The 13446-nt window shown below is 41.6% G+C and overlaps 1 protein-coding gene across 2 annotated transcripts; it reads left to right on the forward strand.

The window, feature by feature from the left end:
* The first annotated feature begins 5174 nt into the window (after window positions 1–5174).
* Window positions 5175–13329, forward strand: LOC141908253 (outer dynein arm-docking complex subunit 1-like). 2 transcript variants are annotated; one of them, XM_074798206.1, is made up of 11 exons: window positions 5175–5230; window positions 6406–6585; window positions 7022–7152; window positions 7719–7900; window positions 8294–8475; window positions 8784–8971; window positions 9673–9884; window positions 10368–10536; window positions 11497–11660; window positions 11751–11845; window positions 12806–13329. In XM_074798206.1, the coding sequence occupies exons 2-11, from the start codon at window positions 6422–6424 to the stop codon at window positions 13005–13007; spliced, it is 1689 nt and encodes a 562-aa protein (XP_074654307.1). In that variant the 5' UTR covers window positions 5175–5230; window positions 6406–6421; the 3' UTR covers window positions 13008–13329. The 2 variants fall into 2 exon arrangements, with proteins under 2 accessions (XP_074654307.1, XP_074654306.1); XM_074798205.1 differs by having other exon boundaries at window positions 5182–5230; window positions 6403–6585.
* Window positions 13330–13446: the final 117 nt, after the last annotated feature.

Raw genomic sequence — 13446 nt, forward strand, 5'->3', positions numbered from 1 at the left:
AAAAACAAAAAAAAAGTGAATGCACCACCACCACCAGTGCAGCAGTAGAGCGTAGAACGCGGCGTGCTCTATGCAATATCTCAAGTAGCTTCACCAGGTATCTTTATTGTGTCAGAAATTACACAGTAAACAACAATTTTACCGTTCTTCGCGCGCAGACGTGAAAAACTGCGACAAAAAGAATCGATCGAGTGGCGTTTAAAACAATGAGTCTTAACAAATAGCGCGCGACACCCGCACAAACAAATCAACCACTCGAGGTTATTCGGTGCGAAACACCATGTGACATCCAGGATACCGGGAGACAAAACTATGAATATTCAGCCGACCCCCTCAATCGGTGGTTAGCCCCCTCCACTTTTCTGGAAAATACAGCTCTCCGATTTTCAAGTGTTTTTTCGACGTACAGGATTAAATCCTTCGCGCACCAGGGTCTCCTTGCCGCGGTCTGACCACATGAAAGAAACCCTTCCACGAATCTCGCTCTTTAAAACGGATTATTTTATGATCTTCTACTTTTTTGTCGGTGTAGACGTTTTTCCAGGAATCCAGATTTTAGAATCAAAATGGCGTATGAATGTATGATCAATGTTTTCCGCCGCTTGCGGTAAAACCGGCGGTGTGCGGGTCTGCTCGCCTGCCTGGCCCTGATTCAGACGACATCCCTGGAAGTCTCGTTTTATCTCGCGTGGGGAATACGTGGTTTTATTGTCAGTTTATGAACAGTTTCCTATCGAGTGAGGACACTTTTTATGAGACCTGAAGGGTTTTTTAATGGCGGCCGCAGAGCTACGCTCTCTCTCCAACGACCCGCTCATCTCTATCCCGTATTATTAACTGATCCATCAAATAAATTCTTACTAGTGCAAAAACAACTGAATTTATTTTGCGATCTTTCGTACAACACTAAAAAACACATATTCAACATACACAACTGTTTTGACATATTCATCCTTTCAGAAATAGCAAATTTTTGAACGTATTTCGTCAAAAATGTTTAATAACTTTATCATTATCATTTTAATTATTGAGATAATTATTATTATTATTAATACAATTCAGATACAATAACGATAGACGAAATGGCTGCTCCTAAATCGATCAAGAAACTCGAAAAAAAGTCCGGGAACCTCGTTACAGCGAACTTCACGGGACCAGATGTTCGTTATAACCGATAGTTCGTTATATCCAGTATGAAAACTAATTACGTTTTCTTACTTGAGACAGAATTCTATTCTACTGCATATGATGTTGCTGGTCAGTATGATATTATGAATTCAGTTATTATAAACGTTGAATTTTGTATTGTAAACCTTGTTTACGAATAGATATGTGTCTTCCCCTAGAAAAAACGGCCACCTCCCTAGGAAACATTTGCCACGGCTAAATACCGGCGCCACTGTTGAAAAGAGTTAGGGTTAGAATTTGGTAAAATGAAATGATGTTGCCCGGTCATGATCAACATTCAAAAACTTACGAGCGTCGGTCAATTCAATCGTCGATATATTCGAATTCCAAATAACTTGATTATTATTCTACAGCGATCAGCACGCTCATAGAAAATTATCCATTTCGAATTTCTTGATGAACGGCCCTATGATTTGGATCGAAACGTGAAAATCTTCATCGGAACATAAAGACACCGCCCACGAGATGCATCGTGTAGGTTACAAAACAAAAAACTATATTTGCGTATAGAAAATATTTTGTACAATATATGATATACACCAGTAGCGGATTTAAGGGGTGGTCTCGCGGGTCCGGGCCCATGCCTTCCCATTGAGACGGCCCTTTAAGTCAAGAGATCGTTAGGAACTGTACAAATTCTGACTCATCCTCTCGGAAATGGCAACCTTTCGGATGTGTTTCTTCAAAAATATCTAAAACCAGGGGCGGAACTCCAATAGAGGCCGCTTTTATCCGAGAATATGAATATTATTTTCTTCTGGACCCCGGTCTTCCAATTTCCCGATAGATCCGCCACTGACATGCAGTCCAAGCAAAGCCTGCTGCATGACGCCAGCACCTTACAGAAGGAAAATGGCCCAATTAGCGTTAAGTTGAGATATCTGTAGATTTCTCTTTAAAGCTAGACGCCTATAATTAATCGTCGAAGAGACAGTCCATGAATCTACCACTGGCAGTTGAGGATATTGGTAAAAGTACCGTGGGGTCCCCTAGCGGAATTTCTACCAACTACGTATGTCCCACTAAATAATGAATCGAAGTATAGAAATTCCACCCAGGGACCAACAATCATTCAAACCCTCGCGTGCCAGGGTAGGAATCATTGAACGAATCCTCGCTTACCGGGGTAAGGATGATTGAAACCCTCAATTTCCGGGGTATATCGATACCCTGCTTCACGTTAAGAACAATTGAAACCCTCCCGCATACCGAGGTAAGAATCACCGAAACCCTCGCATACCAGGGTAAGAACGATTGAACCCCTCGCATACCAGGCTAAATTCAGTGAAACTGGTTTCCAACTTGTAAAAGTTCTCAGAATCAATTTTCTATATATATACCCCACCCTGGTAGAATTCTAAGGCTTAATCTTAACTCAGATGGGAAAATTATTGCTAAAATTATAAAAATCCACGGGCTACAGTACCGTTTGGTCTGTCTCATCTCTAGCACGACGGGCTCTGTGATATCGACCAAAGACTCACCATTTAAAGTCAACCGATATATATTTAATTGAACTTCCTGGAGTCTTTTACGAATCTAGTTCTACCGACATCATTTAGATCGCGCTGTTCGTGCTGTTTACTAGACTCTCAGTGGTACATGCGGGACCCGATCCCTCCATCCGGGAGCGAACCGTTCATTAGCGAAAACAAACACTCCCCCAGTTTAAAAATGTATCAATGCGCAAACGCGAGTTCAACGTTCAACCTGGCGTCGTTCAAAATATATCAATTCTAAGAAGTTATACGAATTTATCGGAATTATTGGCAGTCAATAACTACATAGACTCAACGCGAAATCAACCCAAACACCTTTCTCTTGAACACGCAAACTAGACTTATTGTAAAACATTCGAAATAGCCCTAAACCGCCTTAAAGGCTGGTTTCCAGCTAGCTTTTTCCAACTGCGGTGGCGGTTTCCAGCTACCGGTGGCAATTTCCAGCCATGCAATAGCTTTTTTGTCCAGCAGCTGGAAACCGTTCGTAAGAACGCGTGCCGCTGGTATTGAAATTCGGTTGTCCGGGCGACCATGCACATTCGTGCTTGAATTGTTGCGCGGGGCGTTTTCACGAAAAAGCTGCGGCAAGAAAAAGCTGGCTGGAACCAGCTACGTGAAAATACGTGCGGCTGAAGTCGTTTTCACGTAGCTGGAAAAGGCCGCAGGAAAAAGCTAGCTGGAAAACGCTCGTGAAAACCAGCCTTTAACGTTCAAACCTAAATTCTGGCCCGGTACCCGCCACCCCGCACCACGAATTTTGACCATCAAGTGCTGCCCCGTGCTTTACGCGCGTGCCACAGTAGGATTATTGAAGTGTAATCAATTTTGACCGTTACGTGCTGCCCCTTAAGGTGGCTGATTCGGGTCGTACTAAAAATGTTTCTGTACGCCTAAAGCAACGATAAAAAAAATTTCACATTGGCCCGTTTTTTGGTTTTCTCGCGCGAGAATTCAAAAAGAATTCAAAACTTTGGTTTTTCTCGCGCGAGAATTCAAAACATTTTGGTTTTCGGGCCAATTTGAAAATTTGTTTATCGTTGCTGTAGCCGTACAGAAAAATCTTTTAGTATGGCCCGAATCAGCCACCATAGCCCCTAAATACATCATTGGCGACGAATATATGAACTAATAAATAAATTGATTACTAGAGGTTGGACCGGACTTGCAGATTCGTTCATTCGTTCGTTCGTTCGTTGGAAATGGCATCCTGCATAGGCTTATTTTTCAAAATTTACCTGGAAAATGGCAACCAGGTCCGTTTTCGCTACTCTGTGCATATCTCGTACTCTTTTTCATGATCAATGCACTTCGGGTGCTTCCCCTCAATACGAACTCTGAATCCCCCGAGATCTCCTTCGTTCGGATGCACCATGGACGATACCTAGGCGTGGACATCGACTATTCCACTGACACCAGATGTGGAGTTCGACGTACCAACTGTACCCCGATCCTCATTTGAGCTGCACCGTCGATGTCATACAATTACACTTCAGATACCAGGACCATCTGGATAATTGCGTTTCGAAATGTGTTTCCTTTTAATAAAGGCAACACGCGGGACAATCAACTTAGAGTACTTTCACCCCAACATCTACCCGAGAGAAAACTACAATAAACTTTCGGAATATTTATACGTGGAAAACCTCAGAAAAAAATGTAAAACTGGACAAAATGATCTTCAACCGTGCGATATAGTTACTTCTAAATTATCGATGTATTATATTAAACAGCCGACAAAATTAGCCCCAATTAGCCGCTAGTCGGTTCTGGCTGGTTAGAAGACTGTCGGAATGACCCATTTCGATTTAATCAGAAAATTCTGTAAATTCGACCGCCGATCACGCAACTGTATCCATACTTCGATTTCCGATTTCAAAATCAAACCTCCTGTTTCGCTCCCGCGAGGTGTGGTGGGTCTGTGAGGGACACCAAATGAAAAAAAAACACAAAAGAAATCTACAAATTGAAATGACAGGGTCAATCCCTATTTTAAGAACAAAGAGTGTCCAGAACCATTACAATCTCCACACCTCTGCAATAAGTTATCAAAACACAAACCCCAAAATTAGAGACACTGCTTTACAGGCCCTAGTGTTCGCCCGTAGCTCGAGTATGCCTATGCTGAGCAGCAGAGCAGGAGATAAGGGTCCCGTGCAGTAGCCCTACTGCATGGGAGCCGAACCCTTTCCTGAAGTGCTATGAACTAGTGCCGAGCTATAGAATTTTAATAAGATGGCAAGCCTGTGTCCAAATTTAATTTTTGATGAAATCTGCGCGACTCCTAGCAACATGAAGGAGAAACATCGAGGAGGATAAACAGGCTCGAATAACCCTCACAGATCCTTCGAATGGTCGGATAGCTCATAACTACGCCGCGCCCGGGATGGATGGCTCTGGATCGGAGCTGTCCGGGAATAGTACTGAAGCGACGTTAGAGGGCAGCACCAGCTTGAGATTTTCATTTGTTGTTGTCATTAGCAACGTTGTAGCACTTCCGTGTGTTATAGACACAGTTTTAGACTCGAACTTCAAACGAGCAGGTAAATTGAACTCTGTATTTGAATTCTGGTGATAATGACATTTAAATCTCGTTGCCCCAGGTCCCGGGCTAGGGGTGCTGGTGAGGCCGGGGCCGTTTGTTTCTGTGAAATCCCTCCTGTGGCGTGTGTATTTTCCACAGCACAGGGGCTTGTCACAATTTGATAATGAATGGATGATACACCAGTATCCCTGTATAAAAAAGATCTTTTTTATACAGGGATACTGGTATCATCCATTCATTATCAAATTGTGACAAGCCCCTCTGGTATTTTCTGATAATTTTTTCAGTCCATCCAATCACAGGCACAGAATATGGGCTTTTTTTATAATGGATAAATATTTGATAATTTACCAGCGATACGTTAATCCTACTTTGATAGATCCGCCATGTTTTATAATAAATCTACCCATGATGCAACGTGCGCCCGTCGTTTAGCTATACTATACAGAAAGGCTGGAAACGATCCTATCTCTGTAATGCTTAAATCTACCCGCAGTTATCGGGACAGCCGAACACTGCCGATGATTGCCGAAGTACGTCCTTAGTGTCAATTTTTAATCCTGAAATATAAGGAGCGCCCATAATTTCAATTGTAGGTGATTTTTTTGGAAACATTGACACTGTTTTAGCTCCATTAAAGATTTAAAATGGCAACAAAATTGATTTTTGAAAATTCACGATGCCTCTTCGGGATTGCTGTGACGTCATCTGTCCCGATAATTGCGGGTAGATTTAAGCATTACGGAGATAGGATCGTTTCCAGCCTTTCTGTATAGTATAGTTAAACGACGGGCGCGCATTGCATCATGGGTAAAATATTATAAAACATGGCGGATTATCGAAGTAGGAACAACGTATCGCTGGTAAATTATCAAATATTTATCCATTATCAAATCCCATATTCAAGTGCCTGTGATCCAATTCAAACATTACCAATGCAATCAAACAAAAAAAGTCAGTTATTACTTATTGACATTATTTAGAGGGGCGCTATTGCATTTTCGTACCCCCTCCCAAAATTTTTTATTTCTGTATATTATTAATCAGGGAGGTCTGTAGAGTCAAAATGAATTACTTTTGACAAAAAAAAAATCGTTGATCTTTTGTTAAGCAGCCAGTAGAGTAGTTGTAATGTTGATTTGTAACTGTCAGTGATCTCTGTAACCCCAGCAGGTGACGACAGACCACGATGCCGCGTATAAACTCAGCTCGTTCAGACACAAGCGATGCCGACGCTGAAGGTATTGCCGAAAAGGAGCAGGAACTCGCTAAACTCAGACGGCAATATCGGATAATGCAAGAACAGAGAGAGGCTTACACGGAGGAATCACAAAACCTTATACGCAAACAGAGGTTAGTTCAACAGCCAACAGGGGGCGTGACATATACGCGCTTATTTTGGAGCTCGGGTTCGACGAATTCCATGAGAAACTTTTCTTCGTGGTTCCCACAAAAATTGCAAAAGACTTTTGGGAATTTTGAAATAATAATTCCTTGGAATTGGGAATTTGAAAAATTATCCTCAAATCAGGGAAATATTTGGGAATTTACATTTCACGTTGCATTGCATTTGCCAAGGGCAACTTTCTTCAGCGATTTCCTTTGAAAATCACCTTTTATCAACCATTCACCACTAAAATGTTGACTGGTGTGTGTTCATTTCCATTTGGGAAAATGAAAGAAATCACCCATGAAATACATGAAAAACCTGGGAATTTGTAATTCATATAACTGTGGGAACCATATGTTTCTAACCTCAGTCTCTGAACCCTGAATGATTTGTTTTTAGATCGGAATTGGAACAACTAGAAAGTGAGAAGAGTGAATTATTGGTGAATTTGAGATTAGCAGAAAGTCGCAGCAATCAACAAAAAGATGTGAAACATTGCGACGATTTAGTTGAATTATCTGAGGAGAAAGGTGCGAGAATTAGAATTTAGGTTTAGATGCAATTGTTGTTGAGATAGTGTGTAGTTAACTGATCTATTGTTGTTGAGATAGTGTGTAGTTAACTGATCTATTGCTGTTGATATAGTGTGTAGTTAACTGATCTATTGCTATTGAAATAGTGTGTAGTTAACTGATCTATTGTTGTTGAGATAGTGTGTAGTTAACTGATCTATTATTGCTGTTTGATATAGTGTGTAGTTAACTGATCTACTGCTGTTGAGATAGTGTGTAGTTAACTGATCTATTGTTGTTCCGATAGTTTGTAGTTAACTGATCTATTGTTGTTGCGATAGTGTGTAGTTAAGTGATCTATTATTGTTGAGATAGTGTGTAGTTAACTGAACTATTGTTGTTGAGATAGTGTGTAGTTAACTGATCTATTGTTGTTGAGATAGCGTGTAGTTAACTGATCTATTGTTGTTGAGATAGCGTGTAGTTAACTGAACTATTGCTGTTGAGATAGTGTGTAGTTAACTGATCTATTGTTGTTGAGATAGTGTGTAGTTAACTGATCTATCGTTGATTGATTGTTTCAGATCAAAAGGATCAAGAAATAGAAGACGAAAAACAGAATCACATTGAACTGGATACAGAAATTAGAAAATGGGAAAGAAAAATCCGTGATCAGCACAAAAATATGGGGGGAGTTAATATGAGCAGGCAGCATACGATACAAACACAGAAAAAGATCAGAGTTCTAGAAAATAGACTTCATGGGGTAAGCGTCAGAGAGAGGGGAAAAGGGGAGAGGACGTGAGAGAGGGGAGGAAGGGTGAGTGAAAGTGTCAGAGAGACGGGTGCGAGGAGGGGTGAGGGAGAGTGTCAGAGAAAGTGCGCGAGGAGCGGTGAGGGAGAGTGTCAGAGCAGTGTGTGCGAGGGAGAGTGTCAGAGGGGTGTGAGGGTGAGGGAGAGTGTCAGAAAGAGGAATGTGAGGTAGAGGGGGAGGGGTGAGGAGAGAGAGGGGTGAGAAAATTAGTAGTATTCATTTACATTATTACATAATTGATATTACATAATATACACTGAAATAATGTAACAAGAAAATGTGGGCTACACGGAGAGGTCACGAGGATCGGTTAAATGTTAAATGTTGTGATGATATATATTACAGGCGATGAAAGAGTTCAATAATACATTAACTCAGAATGGTAATTTACGAGAAGAAATCGATAGTTTGAGAGTCGAACGAAAACGATACGAAAATCTCTACCGTAAACTCGATAAAGAAATCCAACAACTTCGACTGGAAATAGGAGAAGTTATTGATAACTCAACGACAGCTTACGATTCCAGGTATTTATTCCAGCAACAGTTGTGGACTTAGTTCAATAGTAGTGGATCCAGTTACAGTTGTGGACTCGATTGAACAATTTTGGACTCGGTTGAACAGTTTTGGATCCGGTTGAACAGTTGTGGATCCAGTTCCACAGTGCTGAATTCAGTTCCACAGTTGTCAGTTTAAGTTTCAACTGACTTAAGAATTGAAATCAATGTTTACAGCTTCAGATTTAAACAAGGCTGTGGAACTGGATGAGCCTATGAAATTACCTATTTTTTTCTGAAAGAGATCCTGTAAATATTATGATATTTCTCTCTTTCAGAGACGAGGCACAGGCTAAAATGATGTTACTGAAAGAAAAAGCTGATAAAGACATTCAACAGCACAACGCTGAAATGAAAGAGTTGATCAGAATTATCGAACACGATAAAAAACTGAAAGAATTCATGGGAGTGAAAGGACAAGAGAGGCCCGAGGATCCACAACTTACAGCTCATAAACAGAAAAAAGGTTTGTCCGCGAATAACATAATACAGTAGACGACTGTACGCTTGCCTTGGATCAGGGTGATCGTGTGAATAGGAGTACAGTGGGACCTCGTTACAGCGAACTTCACGCGACCAAAAAATATGTTTATTATAACCGATAGTTTGTTATGATGATGATAATAAGAAAATGTAATCTATATACAGCGCAGGTATCCTGAACGGAGTCCAGTTCAAATACACTCCAAATTCTGTATTATTACCCCCAGCCTATAACTCTAACCATGTATCAGTCATCTCTACCTGGAGAGAGTTGTAACATCCGAGCTAGGCGCTCAGGAGTCATCTATCAGGCCGGGTACCCATTTACTCCTGGGTGGAGAGAGGCAATGAGCATGAGCGTCTTGCCCGAGGACACTATGGCAATGTACGGGGTTCGAACCCACGACCTGGCTATCCAGAGTTGAACGCTCTAATCATTCACCCACACCGCTCGCTCAAATATCCAGTATGAAATCAATCAAGTGTTACTCGGGAAAAAATTCTATATTTGTTATATCCGATGAATCTTTGTATCCGAGTTCGTTATAACGAGGTTCCGTTAAAATTTTGTCACCACACACGGGCCTGAGGCAAGCTGGGAGCGTACCGTTCGATATTGGGTGAACGCCTCGTGATCCCGTCGAGATAAAAAAGATTTCGTTTTTTTTTCGCGTAAATTTTCAGCTCGCGAAGCCGAGAAAAAGAAAGAAAGCGCCGAAGATTCGGTTGAAACTTACGAGACGGCGATCGAGAAAATGATCGATATCACGGGCGAAGAAGATTTAGATCAGTTAGTGACGAAATTCATCGAAACCGAAGATCAGAATTTCGCTCTGTTTAACTACGTGAACGAATTGAACAACGAAACTGAAATGTTACAAGAGCAAATACAAGAGGTGAGATTTTGTCGGCCGTGGAATTCTGGAAAACAGAAATGTTGGCCGAAAATGCTGGACAGACATTCCAAGAATTCTGCAGGTGGCGGGGGTACTCATCAAGCAGACAACAGAAAATTCTGGGAAATAGAAATGCTGGCGGAAAATTCTGGACAGAAATTCCAAGAATTCTGCAGGGGGCGGGGGTACCCATCAAGCAGACAACAGAAAATTCTGGAAAACAGTAATGTTGGCAGAAAATTCTGGTAGGAGTTTCTGGAAATATTTCTAGAATTCTGTTAAGTGTGACAATTCTGTACATATTTTGGTCAGTTACCTAATCGTTGGTGGTAAGCTTTTTTGGATGGGTTTATACCAATTGTGAAAATATCCGATCGTGAACTTAAACCAGACTGGCTACACGTACCGGTTTCTTTGCAGCCTGGTCTCGCTGTGCTGTGTATCAAAATTAATATGACTTTGAATAATTTGTGATATTTGTAGATTCAAGAGGAGATCAGTAAATTCAAACAGCAAGGAGCCGATATGGAGGAGGAACGTAAACGAATATTGAAAAAACTATCGGAAAAACAAGAGAAATCTTCGAAAGAAGCCGATGAGCACGACAGCCGGTTTACCGCTATTAGTAAAATATTAGATCAACTCAGAGCAGGTACCTAAACAACCCCTCACTCCCTCCTACCCTCACTCCCTCCTTGCCCTCACCCTCTCCTACCCCCACCCTCTTCTACCCCTCACTTCTAACCCTCACCCCTTTCTACCTCCTACCCCTCCCTATTACCCTCCACCCTCTCCTACCTCGCACTCCCTCCTATCCACCCTCTTCTACCCCTCAGTTCTAACCCTCACCCTCTCATAACCCCTCTCTAACTCCTACCCCTCACTCCCTATAACCCCTCACCCTCTCATAACCCCTCTCTAACTCCTACCCCTCACTCCCTATAACCCCTGACCCTCTCATAACCCCTCTCTTACTCCTACCCCTCACTCCCTATAACCCCTCACCCTCTCATAACCCCTCTCTAACTCCTACCCCTCACTCCCTATAACCCCTCACCCTCTCATAACCCCTCTCTTACTCCTACCCCTCACTCCCTATAACCCTCACCTCTCATAACCCCTCTCTTACTCCTACCCCTCACTCCCTATAACCCCTCTCTTACTCCTACCCCTCACTCCCTATAACTCCTCACCCTCTCATAACCCCTCTCTTACTCCTACCCCTCACTCCCTATAACCCCTCTCTTACTCCTACCCCTCACTCCCTATAACTCCTCACCCTCTCATAACCCCTCTCTTACTCCTACCCCTCACTCCCTATAACCCCTCACCCTCTCATAACCCCTCTCTTACTCCTACCCCTCACTCCCTATAACCCCTCACTCTCTCCTACCCTACACCTTCACTCTACCCTTCACTTCTACCCCTCACTTCTCACCCTCTCATAACCAATCACCCTCTCATCACCAATCATCCCCACCTACCCTACACCCTCACTCTACCGCTCACCCTCTCCTACCCCTCACTCCTCCAAACTCAATCAGATTTCCAAATCATCCATTCAAGTTTCACCCACAGATAAATGACATTATTGTTGTTGTTATCATTTTAGGAGTTGAATCATTGTTTAATAAGATCAGTTGTAACCGCGCTGCTATTGACGAGATGCTCGGCGCTCATCAGGGGGTCACCGATCAAACTCTCATGGAATATCTCGGAATCATTGAACAGAGAACGAATGAATTATTAGCGATACAAGCCTACATCAATTATAAGGTACGCATTGAATCTTGCCGCGACTCCGCAGAGAGACAGATATAGAGTATAAATATGAACTGATGTTGGATTTATGTTTGATAAATGTAGGATTATGAGAAGTACGATCCTAAAGCGCCTGCGCTGTTAGGAGAAGGTCCGCAACCTCCGGCGCAACCTCAGCTAATCTTCCCTCCGTCTGTTGGGTAAGTTGTCATCAAGTTCTTGACTCAACGCGACCGTACAAAACTGTCTACTGAAAATTTCTAAACATTGTGAATTTGATGTTAAGAGTCAAATTGCTTGGTTCAGTATCAAATTTACCTCAAAATCGTGGAACTGGGACCACGTAAAACTGATTAAAGCTGACTGGAATTTGATAAATCTGTAAGGCTAAAATAAGATGTTACCATGTTTCTCCTGATTGGTAGGTTCATTTTGTAGATTGCAATAAAATTTGTCCATTCCTATATAACTGCTGGGTCTGTTATTGTTAGCTTGGTCATGATATTGAAAAACAAGTAATGTACAGGGTAGATACGCGACCAGTCGGGTCAACTTATAAGTTCAGGGGCCAGTTGCGCAGTTGTGACCTCAGTCGAAAAGTGGTCTTAAATCTTGAAACAGGTCTTAAGTTGTTAAATTGGCTATAGAACTAAGTTGGTCTTAGACTGGTCTTAATACCGAACCATGACTTTGCAACCGGCCCCAGCAGAAATGAGAAACAACGTATCTATTGGCCCTAAGGTGGTACACAAAACTTCGCTCTCAATTAACCCTTTCAGTGCATCTAGACCGCAGTGCGGTGTATGAATCGCTGATGGATTTTGCTAGTACACCGCAATGCGGTGTATTGATATAATTAGTAATTAGTTTTTCTCTATTGAAAGATAGCAGCACCTGTCAAACATAGTGAAATATTAATAACTAACGATATACCGCGCCAGGGTGTAGACGCACTATAGTGGTATTCCTGTTATTCAACACACTAGGGTGGAATTTTTCAAAATTTTCAAATTATCTCCAGCACTATAGGGTATTGATCAGTCAGCACTGAAAGGGTTAAGCGGAGAATTTTCTGATAGTCCCCAACTAGTTTTTGTTTCCGCGCCCATAAACCTGGTTGTGGCCATATTTTAAATGTATTATTGATGTTGATTATATAGAGATGAGTACGAGTCAGAAGCGAGCGACGCCAGCGACGACGACCGTCCGTTTACGAGGAACGAGCTGCAAGTGAAAGTGATCAAAACGGTGCGAAAACGAGAATCGGCCGCGAAGAAAGAAGGATTTAAATACGACCTGTCGAACGCTCGAGAGAAAGCTGCCCAAAAACAAAAAAAGAAAGATGATAGGGGGAAAAATTGAATCGTATTCGGAGAATGAACTATTGTGATATAGGAAATCGCGGCTCAGTTTCATGAAGTAAACATCACCTTAAATATCTGACCTCATGAAATTGGACCCCAAAATCCTGCTGCAGTTTCATGTCAGTTTGATTTGATCCAAAAACACTTTCTTGTATATTTTCTATGTGAATTGCTTTGTAGAATTTTAGAAAATGTAAAGTTGAATTTGAATCAAATCTGCTAATACGTGTAATAATATAAGGAATAGTGAAATTGTGATCGGTTTTTATTTTAAATTATTAAATCTATTGTATTAAAAATTCCGTCCTTGATAAAATGAATATTGAATTATATGTTGCTGTTTTGCTATTAAATGATGAAATTTAAAATAAAATATTAAAATAAATTCCTAGCATTTTGTGTCGATGTTGAATTGAGTCTGATGTAGCCCGGTAGGG

The sequence above is a fragment of the Tubulanus polymorphus genome, chromosome 7 (assembly GCF_964204645.1).
Source record: "Tubulanus polymorphus chromosome 7, tnTubPoly1.2, whole genome shotgun sequence".
Classification (NCBI taxonomy): domain Eukaryota; kingdom Metazoa; phylum Nemertea; class Palaeonemertea; order Tubulaniformes; family Tubulanidae; genus Tubulanus; species Tubulanus polymorphus.

Excerpts from the sequence above, each read along its gene's own strand:
- LOC141908253 (XM_074798206.1), top strand. The coding sequence starts at position 6,422 with ATGCCGCGTATAAACTCAGCTCGTTCAGACACAAGCGATGCCGACGCT. Across the intron at positions 8,972-9,672 it reads AGCTCATAAACAGAAAAAAG|CTCGCGAAGCCGAGAAAAAG; the intron begins GTTTGTCCGCGA and ends GTAAATTTTCAG. Across the intron at positions 10,537-11,496 it reads ATTAGATCAACTCAGAGCAG|GAGTTGAATCATTGTTTAAT; the intron begins GTACCTAAACAA and ends TTATCATTTTAG.